The sequence below is a fragment of the Arachis hypogaea genome, chromosome 16, assembly GCF_003086295.3.
Source record: "Arachis hypogaea cultivar Tifrunner chromosome 16, arahy.Tifrunner.gnm2.J5K5, whole genome shotgun sequence".
In the NCBI taxonomy this organism is placed as follows: domain Eukaryota; kingdom Viridiplantae; phylum Streptophyta; class Magnoliopsida; order Fabales; family Fabaceae; genus Arachis; species Arachis hypogaea.
Window position 1 is genome coordinate 138,926,933 of NC_092051.1, and position 16,241 is coordinate 138,943,173.

At 30.4% G+C, this 16,241-nt stretch overlaps 2 protein-coding genes across 2 annotated transcripts; one reads left to right on the top strand and one right to left on the bottom strand.

The window, feature by feature from the left end:
- The first annotated feature begins 3,564 nt into the window (after positions 1-3,564).
- LOC112755274 (probable serine/threonine-protein kinase PBL19) lies at positions 3,565-7,297 on the top strand. Its single transcript, XM_025803257.3, has 5 exons — positions 3,565-3,998; positions 4,137-4,556; positions 5,549-5,809; positions 5,956-6,078; positions 6,490-7,297. The coding sequence occupies exons 2-5, from the start codon at positions 4,206-4,208 to the stop codon at positions 7,036-7,038; spliced, it is 1,284 nt and encodes a 427-aa protein (XP_025659042.1). The 5' UTR covers positions 3,565-3,998; positions 4,137-4,205; the 3' UTR covers positions 7,039-7,297.
- Positions 7,298-7,581: 284 nt separating this feature from the next.
- On the bottom strand, positions 7,582-8,534 carry LOC112755275 (uncharacterized). The gene is made up of 2 exons (XM_025803258.3): positions 8,382-8,534; positions 7,582-8,121 (listed from the first exon to the last, which is right to left on the bottom strand). Exons 1-2 carry the CDS (start codon positions 8,457-8,459, stop codon positions 7,747-7,749), a joined length of 453 nt encoding a protein of 150 aa, XP_025659043.1. The 5' UTR covers positions 8,460-8,534; the 3' UTR covers positions 7,582-7,746.
- Positions 8,535-16,241: the final 7,707 nt, after the last annotated feature.

Below are 16,241 nucleotides of genomic sequence, written 5' to 3' on the forward strand. Positions count from 1 at the left end.
AAAAACCTACTTCTCTCTCTAAAACTTTTGGTTTCAATTTAATGAAGAATTCGCTACTGGATTCGACAGATTTATAGGCACATGTAAACTGCTATACGGGTATCGCGGTTTCTGCAATGCGCCGTTTGTGAAGAAACTGTTATAGGGGTGTCGCGGTTTTTTCATTGTCGAATTCCTTCGGAAACTGCTGCTACAGGGTGTAGCGATTTCTCTTGACACGCGTTCCAACGTAAACCGCTATACCTTGTAGGTTACGTGCAATCCAGAAACCACCATACCCTCTCGCGATTTCAATAGTAATGTAAATATTGTATTTGCGTCTGCAATGTACAAAAATTATATTCTAGTAATTATGGTTGCCAAACAATTTAAATGAGTAACTTATCCTAAAAAAAATTATAAATTTATTTTAAAATATTAGACCATTAGTTTTTGACAAAATAAAAGAATAAATTAATTTCTTATTTTCTACAATATTAGATAATTTAATCTCTCAAGCATATACAATTTATCATTATTATTTAAAAATATTACAAATTAATTTATCATTTTGTTTTATTATTAACTAATTTTATGTAATATTATAAAATATAAAATAACCAAGTTAACAAATTTTATTATTTAAAATAATTTATTAATAAAAATTATTAAAAATAAAAAATCAATTTTCATTCTTGAATAAAAAAATTTAGATATTTTAGTTTGATAATTTTTTGTTGTAAAGAGTAAAATGGAATAAAAACAATAAAATTTTCACAAAATTTGTAAAAGGAATATATTGTACATATTTTATAATCTTTTCTATTTAAAAAGAATCGATAATAGCATAGTGCTAGTGAGATAATAATAATAAAAAAATTAATTTAGCTTAACATTTATAAATTTATGTATATAAGATTTATAATTATATATTTATTATATCTAATATTATTCAATTAATAATTATAAAAAAATAAACAATAATTAAATAATACAAAATAAAATAATTTTAACTTGTTTAAAATTATTTTTTGTTATTTTCAAATATTTTGAAAAAGAATAATCTCTATCATTCGTTAAAAAGGTATAAAGTACATGCTATGATAGTTGACTATAATATCTTAAAAAATTTACTTAAAATTAAGTAATATTTTTTTATTATTTTACAGTATCTTTTAATTAAAAAATAATTAAAATACAAAATATAACTTTAATTTTAGTTGTTATCATTGACTATTGATCAAGATAAAAAAAATTAAGATTTTATATGGAATTAAAAACGTAAATTAACTACATAAAATATAAAATTAATTAATTTATTTAAAATTATAATATTAAAAAATTTTAAGAATTAAAATCGATTATCATGATAAAAGGGACACAAAAATAGAAGACTCTAGCAAAGTATAATGTAACTAATTTTTTTGCATATGATGGAAGGTTTGGTGTAACACTTGTTTATGAAGCTTATAGGTGTTTAACAGGGGTGTGACGGCAGTTAGATGATGGCGAAAAATCGAACAGTCCGATTTTTCGCAGGTGTGAGGGGCACAAATCAGACCGTCCGATTTGTGGGTGGTGATGTTGCGTGCAAAGAAGTCGGACCATGCGATTTGTAGCATGGGAAGGTTTTTTTTTTTTTGCCTAACCAAATCGGACCCAGGTGTGCCAGGCATGCCGATTCCCAACTGAACTGTATGATCCCGGCAAAGTTATGGAGTAACGACAGAAACTTTCAGTGCACCCCTGCTCCAAACTTATCTCCAAACATAACGGTCCCAAACAATAACATTATGTGGCACTTCACATACCTCTGAATCTGGATATCATCAACCAATACTAATCGATCTTTCAATACTCGAAACCACGTCAACTTGATGAAACTTCTCCTACAGTCTGCCTTCCTAGGTGCAACACCAAACTGATCCAAGCATTCAGCCTCTAACGCCTCATAACTACTCAGTGTCGGTCTCGTAACCGGCAAACCATTCGTCGGAAGACCAAGAATTAATGCCACATCCTCCAGTATCACGGCACACTCACCAACCGGAAAATGGAATGTGTGAGTCTCGGGGCGCCATCTCTCGATCAGAGCATTAACCAATGCCGACTGACATTGGACAACTCCAATCTGTGAAACATGATAAAAGCCGGTGTCCCGTAAATACCCCTTCACTATTGGATTGTACCGATCCGACGGCATGTAATGGTCACATTGCAACATTCTAGAACCCTAAACACAAACCATAATATTAATTAATTAACAAATTAAATTTAAAAGAATCAAATTTTCATTATCAAATAATCAGTAACACATATCCAGAATCAATAAAAATAATAATAATAACAATACTTTATACAAATAACTATTATATTATCTACTAATACTCAAATAACTAACGACTCTATTTTATTCTATTCTAACAACAAACATACAATAATAAATCAATCATTAACCCTTTATTAAATATTTATATTAAACTTATAACATAAATAATTAATTCAATAATTTTTAATTCATAATATTTATTTACGAACGACTAATACATTATTACTACAAAAAAATTATTTATTATTAACAATTCAAACTAATTAACTTATTTAATTTCACACGTACAGATCAGAACAGAACAATATTAGTACTACTATATTCTAATGATAATTAAACTATTACCTACTAGCAGTAATAATTATTATTACAATAAATTCATTAATAACAATTAATATTAGTTATTCTATTTATCATATATCCAATTTTTTTAATAACCGGAGTTATTATTATTATTAAGAATATTATTATTGCAATTATTCTATTAATAACAATAATTAATTTATTATTATAATGTAACATAATTCTTTCTTCCGAACAATATTAATACCCTAGATCTTACCATCATAATTTATTATTAATAATCTCTAAAATTATTTTAATTAAACTCAAATATTTAAAAATTATTACTCCACTAATTTTTAACATTATTACTATAATAAACTATTATTAATCTCTAACATTATAATTATTATTTTAACTAAAATAAAATTTTTTGAAATAAAAATTTACATAATTAGGATGATCAAGATAATTAGCAATGTGAAACTCCGGACGATTGACATCTTTTATTCTTCTTCTTCTAGGCATAGTTTTTGTGTGGTCCAATTTTTTTTAACTTAAAGCTTCATCAATAAAGAATGAATGAAGTTGGTGGTGAGGTTTATTGGAGAGGAGAATTGAACAAAAGTGAAAGAAAAAGTGAAAGTGAATGAAGGGAGCTTCGCGACTTAAAAATGTATACTTAGAACTGATCCAACTGCATGCGTGACATGTGGCTGGGGGCACAAATTGGATAGTCCGATTTGTGTACCTGCCCAGTCAGTAATCGAACCATCCGATTACTGTTTCTTAAATTAGTCCGTCCGATTTATTAATCCTGACAGTCACACTCCTGTCAAACACCCTGCACCACCATAATGAAAGTATACACCATCACTCACCCAATATCAAAAATAAAAAAGTGGTATAATGCAGTATGAATGAATGTATGATACTATTCCCTTTTGTTGTGTGCGACGAACAGATGGCAAGTTGACCAATAAACGTCCAAAAAGAGATAAGGAAGGATGACTTGAAGACATTTGAATTTACTTGTCAGTTGAATTGGATTCATTTCAACACTGAGAAAGAGACGCTTCATGTTTCGTTGAAAGCAAGACGTAACCGGGGCAGCCATCTCTCACCTTTCTTAGGTGACGGTCAACTACACCAATCAAACATCAATTAAATAACCTCCTCTTTTCTCTTCTGCTTCTCGTGACACTCATAAACTTCAACGCCTCTGCCAAATACGCGTCCACCTTCTTCTTCTATTCACCAACTCCTCCTTCTATATTATGTTGCTATGCATTTACTTTTCTTTTCTTTCTTTTAAATTCATATTTCATATTTCTCTTCTGCTGGAACGACACTTTTTCGCTCTTATATCTTTGCCTCAGCCCTCAGCAAATTCTTCTTATTTGCAAAGGTTTGTTTTGTTCCATTGTATTGCATGGTTAGTTAGTTGCTTTCTCATCAAATGTTGTGAGTAATTTATTCTGGAGTGTTGAATCTTGACATTGATGGATTGCATTTTTTATTTTATTTTCCCTTTCTGTTTGCTTAGGTGGTGATATTGGTAATCTCTTCATGTTCTGAAAGACTTTGTTGATATTGAATCATATCTATATATGCTATGAGTTGCTTTCTCTACTTCAAAGACAAATCTAGGAAATGGAAGCGTAGATCAGCACCTGAATTGAAAAAACAAGAGAAATCCAAGCTCAATGCTTTTGAAAGAGTCACAAAGTCTTCAGGATCTTCGTCCTCACCTCGTGGTATACCGGAATTGTATGAGGAGAAAGCTCATAATTTGAGGGTTTTCTCCTACGACGAGCTCCGGCACGCCACCAATGATTTCAGTAGTGTTTTTAAGATAGGAGAAGGTGGATTTGGGAGTGTATATAAAGGTTCAATCAAACCTGTCATTGCAAATGCTGATCCTGTTTCAGTTGCCATCAAAAGGCTTAACCAGAATGGTTTGCAGGTAACACATTCAACATGTTCCGGCTTATTGTCATGTAATTTGAGTAAATTGCACTGGAAAATATTTGTTGTTATGTCATTTATTTTCTGGCTATTGTGTTTGCTAGCCTAGGTTAAGGAAATTTAGGGCCTATTTTGTTTGTGATTTCAAAGCGGAGTTTTGGAGCAACAGTTGAGTTGTCTTCATCTGATCTTGAGGTCACGGGTTCAAGCCATGGAAATAGCCACTAATGTGATTATTAGATTAGACTGCATATATTACACTCTTTTGGTGCGGCCCAAGGATAATAAGAAGGGACGCAAATTTTCTTCCATGTCCTATATTTTATATTTGAATCGATATTCTTGCTCCTCAATGGACTTGCAACTCTGTTCTTCACTGCCAATCATTTACATAAAATTCCTTGTTACGTTAGAATTTAGAGTTAGGTCTATAGTTGAGATGGGTTGACTTTCCTTTGTTTGTGTTCTTTTACTTTGGGACGCAGGTTCAGAGAAAAACAATTGTTAAAAGATATTTTGCTGATATATTTGTAGTCTATTTTCTTCGAAAATTTATTATAGGTTGAATTGAGTGTCTCATATGTAAAGTTGTGTTCTTACAAAGTCAGAAACATCTAGAACATTTTCATCTGACCCCATCTTAATGGGTTTCTTGATACAGATATTTCACTTACTATTACTTAAAACTGTGAAGGGATTGTGACCTAGATCTTAATGGGTTTCTTGATACAGATATTTCACTTACTATTACTTTTGTTTTCCTCCCCACTAATCTACCCAACCTGACCTAGAATTTTTTGATACATAAATTGACACTTACTATTTTTTGTTCATAGGATAAGATATGTGTTATGGTTTACATTATTTGATTATGTGATTTTTTCTTTTACCCTTGTGCTTTGTTGTTATTCTTCTGAGAATTCAACTTGGCCTTGTTAGGATACATCTCTGTTTATTAAGCAAGTTTGAATTTTTGCTTCCTTCATGTAGGGCCATAAGCAATGGTTAGCTGAAGTGCAGTTTCTTGGCGTTGTGGAGCACCAAAATCTTGTCAAACTAATAGGGTATTGTTCTGTGGATGGAGAAAGAGGAATTCAAAGACTGCTTGTATACGAATATATGTCGAATAAAAGCTTAGAATCTCATCTTTTCAATAAAGCGTATGATCCTCTTCCTTGGAAAACAAGACTTGAGATAGCACTTGGAGCAGCTCAAGGGTTAGCATATCTGCATGAAGAATCAGAAATTCAGGTTTTAGTTAAAGCATTACCATCTTATATTAGTAGTTTTTAACATACATGAACTTCTAATGATATCTATATTTTTGTTTAGACACATTTCGCATCCAATTTTCCCAACAAACTAATCTTTTTCTTTTAAAATGTTTTTGACCGAAGGTGATATATCGGGATTTTAAATGCTCAAATATACTACTGGATGAAAATTTTAGGCCAAAACTTTCAGATTTTGGACTCGCTAGGGAGGGACCGGAAGCTGGACATACTCATGTTTCAACTGCTGTAAGTGATGAAGACTTTCATGCTCGATTATTCCAAGTATCGAATTGTTGTTTTTAGTAGGGAATCTCTTAGCGTGACTACTACTATTAATGAATCTAATAGAAAGATAGTGAAATTAGAAAGGTGAAAGTTTCAAAAAATTGTTTGGTTAATTTGATCCATTAAATAACATGGCTGGATAAGGTTTTTCATTATAAGTATCCTAACTAGTTAGTTTAGAATGTTTACATTAGTGTTGGTGTTATAGCTTCTAATGCACAGTGCATACATATTTTCTTAACTTTTTCTTGATTGTAAGCTATTAAATACCTGGAAAATGATGCATTCTGAAACATATATCTTTGCAAATACAAGGAGTATTTGAATGATGATAAAGATTATGCAGTCCTCATGTAGAATATTCTATGTCAGGTGATGGGAACAAATGGTTATGCTGCTCCAGATTATATTCAGACAGGCCATCTCACTACCAAGAGCGACGTGTGGAGTTTCGGCGTGGTGCTTTACGAGTTACTTACAGGAAGGCGTTCATTGGAGCGAAGCCGGCCCAAAACTGAGCAGAAACTTTTGGAATGGGTGAAACAATACCCTGCCGAGACCAAAAGGTTTGTCCTAATAATGGATCCAAGACTTGAAGGCCAGTATTCAATTCACGGAGCGCGAAAGCTTGCAAAGCTTGCAGATCATTGTCTGAGTAGAAGCGCAAAAGAACGACCGTTGATGAGTCAAGTGGTAGGGATACTGAAGCAGATAATCCAAACTTCTGATGATGAAAAATCTGCAGAGGAGGGTACTGTAATATCAGATGATGATCTAACCAAGACTGAAGAGAAGTCGACACAATCGGCTCCCTCGGAATTATGGAGAAAGAGGATGGACCATCTTGCAAAACTTGGTGAGCATGTGGAGAGTGCTAGTAGAAGAAGATTTATGATCCTACAGAGAGGAAAAGTTCCTTAAATAGCTTCACTCTCTCAAATCCATTCAGGGTAAAATGGTCCACGAAATTGGAGACAAGAGCATGGTAATTGAATATCTCATACATAGAATTGTAAGCAGAAATACAATGTAAACAAGCTTATTGTCATTGATGAGCACTTATTTTCAATCCATGCATGGAAGGCACAAACAGAGAAGTAATTCACACATCAGGTTATGTAATTTCATATCTTTTGAAAAATAATATCTAATCGAGAAAATTTTGAGTGGATTGCTTCAATTATTTGCATTGAGAATCCTTTCTCCTCCAATTGCAATTGTATTCTATTAACCTGTATCTTCATCTTATCTATTTTCATTGGACTTTGAAAAAAGGAACTCAAAAAGTGGAGTTTATTACACACTAAAGTACTCAACGCGTTAGTATCTAGTTCCATCTCGATCCTTGTTCTAAATGTATGAACCTACATAAATCTATTATTGTTGACACGAGGAAAGATGAGTTTATCATTTCACAACAACAACAACCAATAGTTCAATACTTTTATAGCAGTAAGAACAGAATTCCCAACAAGAATTTCAGGAGAAATAAATAACTAGAAGCAAACAATAGACTGTTACATACATAAACACTTTAAGCATTTAAAAGAACAAAAAGAAAGCAAGAAAGTTTATTTGAGATGCAAAAGCTTGGAACTAATAAGGGGAAGTCCTTGCAGAGTTGTGTGATCATAGATGGCGATCACTTGCACTTCGTCCTTCCATTGCAGCAGCAGAGGGTGCAGTTTCTGCAGCTGTAAAGTAGCGGTCACTTTTTGTTTCAGCAAGAGCAGGAGGAGCCGGGCAAGGGTCGCTGATTTCTGGTGATCCCAATGTGCCAGCATTAGAGCGGTTGCTGATTCCTCCATCAAATGCTGGTGGAGCACCATCGTCCATACCACTCATGTCCATGGGATTGGACTTGTTAGCTTGGTGCTTTGATATTTCTTTCTCTGCTATCTCGCTTGCCTTCGCCACATGCCTGTCCATTTCTGCTTCGGCTTCTTTCGCAAGCCTCGCCTCGTGAGCTATATCCATTCTGGCTTTTGCAAGTTCTTTCTCTGCCTGCATCACAACAATTTAGTACATATTCAATGTTTCCAATCCTTATAAATCAAAAGTAGAATAACCATCCTATCTTTACACTAAAAATATATGTTTAACAATAGAGGGGGAAAGCCTTTGAAGAAAAAGAGTCTAAAGCATATAAATATAGTTTAGTTTCATTCAGTGAACACCTTGCTTTTAGAACAAAATTTGTTTTGTAATTTATGATAATGATGCAGTTAAAGAATGATTATAAATTACGTAATTAAAACATGTACCTTTTCTTCAGCCTTTAGTTCGGCCTTGGCCTTGCGCGATTCTTTTATATCTTGAATCTTTTCCTTTATAGCCTGCATTTTTGCCAATTGTTTTTTGTTTTACAATCTTACTTTTCTATTTCACAGTAAAAGCGTAACAGAAACTAGTTTTTATGCTCTCTGTATGTGAGGTATATATATATATATATACACAGAGAGAAATAATACTAGCTATATTATTAAAGGTTCTGATTTCTTCCATTTCTTTCTCATTGTTGTGGCTCCTTTCCAAAGCAAGTATCGCCTATAAACACGTTAGGACTATTTTGTGGATAATACCGAATTGAAATTAGAGCTATTTTGGTGGATCACACCACCTTGTGAATAATATAGTAAACGAACTTCAACTCAATGTTCATATTTAGAGAAAATGTTTCAAATCCTTTGATATCGGTAGTTTACCCGACACTTACTATATTATATCTATTATGCGAATTATTTACATGAAAATTAAGATGGTTAGAGTAATTTTTATTTAGAGATGATATTTAAATATCGTTAGATAATTTAACATATTTAATTAAATTATTTGACATATATTATATGCCCATATCTTAACTATTATTTTTATATGATAAAGAAAGATTATTTTAACCATTTTTATATATATTTATAGCAACGCAATGATAGAATATAAGAATACATTTTAAAAAAGTTCTATTAATAAATATATCTATTCTAACTTCTAAGTGCATATTTTTATTTTTGACAAGTAAAAAAAAATCTGTATTCATAAGTAAGTCTAAAGACACGTATTTATTGAAAAGAAACACAGATAAAATTCGATTAAAGATAAAGGCACTATATATTATGGATTAAGTAATAATTTGCAGTTATAAATAATTTTGGATGTATTCTATTTGTGTCCTATCCTTTGTAAAAAGTTTTAAAATGGTCTCTATCAAAAAAAAAAAAAAGTATATTTGATGCATGGTCCATCTAGTGTACAGATGGGCATATACAGATTTTTGTCTTTTGTGGTTGAAAAGCGTGTCACTAAAAGTGTTATTTAAAGAGAAAGTATTACCCTTAATCGTTAACTTGGCTCTCATACCAATTTTTTACATTCGACTTTTCTTTTAATTTCTTTTTCGAAATTAATTCTTCATATTTTACTTCAAATAAGTTTATAATTTGTATAGATTCAATTGGTGGTGCTTTATTTAAATAATTTGCAAATTTATAATCTAAAGTATTGACCATTTCTACTATTTTTCTTGTATGATTATTTATTATTAGTCCTTGATTTATAATTCTGATTTTTATAGTTTTTCAATCTTGTTTTAGTTTATAATATTCTTTTTTGCATCGATTATTGTATATAAAATCTTTTATCTGTTTATCTTTTTCTTTAATATAATTTCTCAAATCCTCAAAAACTTCTTTTATTTCTACACTTTCTGTTGTTTCTAAATATTTTCTTAATTTTTCAACTTCATTCTCCATTTTTTCTTTCAACAGTCTTAATTCTTTTAAGTCATAATATGGTTTTCCAGGCATTTATAAATTTTTTAAGTTTAATTCCAATTTGTTTATATTTATTCTTATTTCTATCCTTTTTATTATAAGGTCATCAATTTCGATCTGAAGATTATTTAATTCCCTTTTATATTCCTTTATTTTACTTTTTAATTTTTCCGCCCTTTTTCTTTTTATTTTATTTTCTGGTTTTTCAATCTTTTTATGTTTCATTATTTATTTTAAAATTTCTGCAAACTCTATCATCGATTCATCACTATTTTCCAGAGATTCTATTAATTTTTCTAGCTCTTCAACTTCTCTTTTCAACTTGTCATAAATTATTTTTAGAGCTTCAAATGCCCTTTGATTTATTCCAGAAAACTGTAAATAATTTAAACGATTTTCTCTTTCAAAGAGCTCTTGTTTCTTGTCTTGATAAGTTACATATATTTCTTCTTTATTTATTGTCATAATTTAGTGTTTAGGGTTTCATTTAACTTTTCGGCCTTTTTTGTTAATTATTTTATTTCAGAATTTTCTTCTTTAATTTTTAACTTAAATAAACTTAAAGGGCTATTAATTTTAGATTCTCTTATTTGAAAATTCGATGAAATTAATTTTCCTGATGGTTCTTTTAATAATAGAACTGGGTTTTCAATAGCCTTATATTTTAGTATTTCTGTTTTTACAATTTTCTGAAATAATTCATCGACATAAATTCTTTCTCTGTTTTTAAATATTATACTATGATGACTATTTGTTAAAGCATAATTTATAGCATATGTAATTGAAAATGGTTCATCATCTTGTTCCATTAGATTCTTTCTGTGAAATTTATAAGCCAAACTTATAGATCTTCCAAGATTTTCAGTTGATAAAGGTATAGCATATCCAAGATGGGCATTAAATTTAACATTTACGTTTGCCAAGTTTCCATGAACAATTCCAATTATTTGATCTATTGGGTCATCAGTAATTCTTTTGTCACAAATTGCTAAGCTTATTGGTGAATTAATTCCTTTCATATATGTAGATTTGATTAAGACTTGTATAATACTAATATGAATCCATCCAATTTTAGATCTTTTTTGTTGATCCTTAATTTTCTCAATCTGTTTACTCAATTCTTCATCATTTATCAAAGCTATTTCAAGTTCTCCATTGGCGGATTTTATCTTTATAGGGGCTTCTAGTTGAATTTTTCCATAGTATATTATATTTTTTCTATTAAAAACTTCTTTTAAGAGATTTTTTGTTTATTAAAGTTTTCATTTGATTTGAGATTTAATTCTATTTTTAGAACAGCCTGTTTTTCATTATCTAATAAAGCAGTTAATCTATAATAATCAGATTCTTCTGTTAATTCTAAACTTTCTAAATAATTCATAATTTAAAGACTAAGATGAAGATGTACCTTTTTGGAGAAAAACTTCCTTTATTTAGTATATTTTACATAAGGTGTTTTTATCTCCAGAGGGGAGATTGTAGATGCTAACTCCAGAGGGGAGTTTAGAATTATTTTTTCCTAAGGGAATTCTTCTTCAAACTATAGAATCGCCTTGGCAGCTTCCTCCTTGCTCTCCTAGCATATGAGTACTCTTAGCCTCCTGCTTTCTATTGTCTGATGCTTCTACAATTGCCTAAGCAACCTATTTATAATAGTTGGGTTTGATGGACAATTCCCATCCTTACCCTTCTTATGACGTCATTGCTTACGTCATTGTTTGTTCTTTTACACCAGCTACATTGTTGGTGCTCTATGACCTAAGTGCTTACGTCACTATGCAATAATGTTGAGAGATGCTTCAGATGCACTGTCCTCCTCTTTTATCATGTGACCCTCAGATGCATTGTCTCCTTCCTTCATCATGTGAGTTGATTCCGTTTCATTATTGCTTTCTTCAGATATCTCTGAGGCACATAGCTGGCACTTGTGGTCTTCTCTGTCTTTTATTAAATAGCAGAGATTCCTCTTTATCCCTTCAGGGAGCTTTTCTAAAAGTCCAGATAAGTTGTAGAATGCTGATTCAAATTCCACCAAGAGTCTCATCTCTCTTTCTTCAATTTCATTTCTTTTACTGGACACAAGCAGAGTATTTCTACTTTTATAATTAATCCTTGTGTGAGATTCCTTCGTTATTTTTTGAGTTCTTTCAAAGACCCTTGCTAATGTGCTAGCTAACCTTCCTTCATGACTGTAAATCGTTAAATCTTGAATCTGATCAATTGGTTGAAAATTTCCTGGGAAGACGGACATGAATATTACTTGGTATGCTGGAACTAAGCATTCTTCTTCTTCATTAAAAATAGGTTGACTGTTTGTAAATTTTAGGGATATATCCCTTGGATTTACATTGTCAATCATATTTTTAAATCTCTTTACTGCATCAACGAATCCTGCAGGAAACTCACTAATAATTTTTAGATCATTAAAAATTAAAATTGTATCAATTAATCCATATTGGAAAAACTGATAGGTGTCAGATGGGGAAGCATCTGGGAATATAACCAGCTTTGTTAGCTGTTTTTTGGCAATAGGATAATATCCCAAAATTGCCCTTTTTTCTTCAGTCCAATTCAGGACTATGTTAAGGGTTTCTCTGAGATTTGATCTACAGACCCTTTTCTTTTCCTTGATTTCAGCCCTTGTAGGAATATTTCTTATTATCCCTGTTCTCTGGGTTTGAATTGGAGCTTTATCTGCTCTTTTTAAGGTTTGCTCTGGATGGAGAGCTTCATATTCCCTGAAGGATTCCTTTGCCTCTTCCAGTGTTAGAAACCCTCCTTTATGAATTATCCTTGATTGATGTGTGAATGGTGCTGCTTTTTCCCAAGCATCATATACTCCTTTCATGGGACCATTATAAATTACATAATATTTTTTTATCTTGGGTGGATTTTTTAATGATTTCAGCAATTGTTTTATTTTCTGAAATTTTTTCTTCACCTGATTTGTCCACCACGCTTAGCTAGCTGAACTCTGATGATTTTGCTTGTTGTGTTGATTTCATTGCTTCGATGGCCTTCTTGAGAGATTGGATTTGTGTCCTTATTTGTTGACAATGCTTGCATTTTTCGAGTTCTTGCTCATATTTTTGAATTTCTTGATCTAATGCGTTGTAGACAAACTCCATTCTCTTGTTAATGTATCTGCAATAACATTTTTGTTACCCTTAATATATTCAATTTTTATTGGATATTGTAACAAAAATAATTGTCATCTTACCAATCGTCCATGATTATAATCAACTTTTAAATTATATCGTATGAAACCTGTTAGGTAACTTGAATCTGTACTTAATGTAAATTCTCTGGGTAGTAAATCATTTTTTCATTTCTTAAGAGATTTAATTGTTGCTAGAGTTTCCTTTTCATGAGTGGTATATCTCTGTTCTATTGGAGTAAAAGTCCCTGAAATATACCTGCAAAATAATTCCTTTGGGAAATCTTTAGAATCTAGTGATTCTTTTTCTTGTTCCAAACTTTTTATAGCTTTCTTAGCTTTTAGACATCCTGACCAGGTTATGTCTGAAGCATCTGTTTCTACTATTAAGTAGTCATTTTCTTCTGGAATATAAAGTTCTGAAAGTTTTTCACATAATTCTTTAATCCTTTGAATTTGCATACTATCTTTTTCATCCCATTTCCATTCTTTTTTAGTACTTATTTTTGGAAATAAGCTTTTAGTGTATTCTGTTATATTCTTTAAAAATCCTTGATCAGAAATATAATTTATACACCCTAAAAATCTTTGTAATTGTTTTCTATCTTCTATTTTATTAGGAAATAAATTTACCTTTTCTAGGATATTTGGCTGAAGTTTTAGCTTTCCTTGAGTGGATAGAATTAATCCAAGAAACTCTATTTCTTGTTTTGCTATTCTTGCTTTCTTTTTGCTAAGAACTAATCCTTTTTCTTTACATCTTTCTAAAACTATTAATAATTTTTGAAGATGATCTTCTCTATCCTGTTTTGTAAAAATTAGTATATCATCAATGTACACTAAAACAAATTCATTTAACTATTTTAGATTTTCTTCCATAAATCTTTGATAAATACCTGGGGCTTGTTTTAATCCGAATGGTAATACATTCCATTCATAGAGCAACACACTTGATGATTCTTTTGTTGGGCAAGTAAAAGCAGTTAATTTCTTTGTTTCTTCGTCTAAACGAAGTTGCCAATATCCTGATTTTGCATCAAGAAATGAAAACCAAGTTGCTCCTTTGATTTTTTCTAAAATAGAATCTTTTCTTGGAAGTTTATGAGCATCACCAATAGTTGCTTCATTCATCTTCTTATAGTTAATAACCATTCTTCGTTTTCCCCTTTTAATCTCATTATTGTTTTCGACATAAAAGGCTGGAGCCGCATGAGGACTTTTACTTAATCTTATAATTCCTTTTTCCAAAAGATCTCTACATTCTAGTGAAAACTCTTCTCTATCTCTTGCGGAATAAGGAATTTTATTTGGAACATTTATCTCTTTTGTAGGATCTTTTAATTTAATACTTACTAATTCGTTATTTGTATTTTTAATATCTAAAGGATTTTCATCACAAATTTCATCCAAAAGTTCTTCTATCTTTATTTCAAGATTATTTTTTGGGATATTTATCTGAAAGTATAAATTTAAATAACATGTCTCTAATATAGAAAATATTTTAAATTTTAAGATCTTATCTATAGTAGTAGTCGGTATTTTTATACGTTTTGATTTTTGATTTATTGAAGAATCGTGTGGAGCTTTTAAAACTATATATGTTAATTCTTGAATGAATGGATGATATAGTTTTAAAAAATTATTTCCTATGATAAAATCCATTCCAGAATCTAACATATATATAGATGGAACAATGAACCTATAATTTTGAATAAAAATTTCAACCATCTCTGCTTTTTGGTCAATTTTATGTATTGATTTGTCAGCTATTCTAACTCTTAATGGTTTCTTTAATTTTTTCCAATCAAGTTTTGTATTTGAACTAGCAAAGCATTGTGTTGCTCCAGAATCTATGAAAGCATTTATAAACTTTTCTGTTATTTTTATAGTAATAAATGTAGCATTATTACTCAGTCTCTGAGTCTGTTTCCGAGACATATTCAAAAATATAGTCTAAGTTATCATCAGATTCCTCTAAAGGTTCCATGAAACAAGACTTAGTAATTTCTATTTGTTTAGTAAGATCCTTTTTATCCTTCTTTTTCGGACATTCATTTGCATATTATCCTTCTTCTTGGCAATACCAACATTTACAATTTTCTTTTTTATTCGGGCAATAGTTATTTCTTTGTCTTTTGTTTTTATTATTATTTTCCTATCTAAAATATCTCTTTTTTCTCCAGTTTGGATAATATTTTCTTTTTCTAAATTGATATTTTCTTTTTCTTTGAAAATTTTTATTAAGACCATATTTTTGAGGTATCTCTTCATTATCTTGACAGCAAATTCTAATTATATTTGCAAATCTTTTTTGAGTTGCTTCTTGCATACAACGTTCTTTTATTTCCTCTCTTATTGCAGAGGTTGCTCCACCAAAGTTATTTTCAATTGTTCCTCTATTTATTTCTCTTATAAATCTTCCCATTATAAATTCATTAACAGGATATGGAAGTTTTGTTATATACATACTAAGATAATGATTTTTATCTTCTTCTTTTAATTTGTAATAATGTATTCTATATTCACATATATAAGACTCCACATTACATAGATCATATATCTGAATATTAGCTAAATGGTTTTTTGCTTCTTGATATTCTTTATTATAAACTTCTTGTCTATGATCTATAATATTTTTTCCAAAAAATTCTTTATATAGAATCATCATTATATATAATATCTTATCATAAGCTGTAGTTTTTGTTGCTAATTCTTCTATTATTTGGTTTTCTATTGATGTCATATAATCTCTTATAGTTCCTTTAGTATGAAACCTATGTAATTCCAAATATCTCTTCCAGACAATTCACTAAGTTTTGGATTAGTAAAGGCTTCTAATAAAAAGGAATTCAACCAATTTTCGAAAATTTCTTTTTCGTTCTTTTTGCAGTCTAAATCGAGCATTCTTTCTCCTTCCATTTCCTGGATTTTAGGAACATATTTTGATGGTATTTTTGTATATTTTGAATCTTTATTTGTAAACCCTTTTTTAAAAGCATAATTATCAAAACCTGTTTCCATTTAAATTGAAATTGATTATCCTTAGATGTTCCAGCTTCATTTTTTACTTGTATTGGAATTGCTGGTTCTTCGTCACTTGAATAATCTAGAATGTGTTCTTCATTTTCTATATTTTCAGAATTTACTAATTCTTCTATTTGAAAACCATGTTCCATAATATTATTTTCTTGAGCCAT

Bases quoted from the DNA above. Each gene is read 5' to 3' on its own strand.
- LOC112755274 (XM_025803257.3), top strand. From the start codon at position 4,206: ATGAGTTGCTTTCTCTACTTCAAAGACAAATCTAGGAAATGGAAGCGT. The intron at 4,557-5,548 runs GTAACACATTCA...TCCTTCATGTAG, and splicing joins TTAACCAGAATGGTTTGCAG to GGCCATAAGCAATGGTTAGC. The intron at 6,079-6,489 runs GTAAGTGATGAA...ATTCTATGTCAG, and splicing joins ATACTCATGTTTCAACTGCT to GTGATGGGAACAAATGGTTA.
- LOC112755275 (XM_025803258.3), bottom strand. From the start codon at position 8,459: ATGCAGGCTATAAAGGAAAAGATTCAAGATATAAAAGAATCGCGCAAG. The intron at 8,122-8,381 runs GTACATGTTTTA...GTTGTGATGCAG, and splicing joins AACTAAAGGCTGAAGAAAAG to GCAGAGAAAGAACTTGCAAA.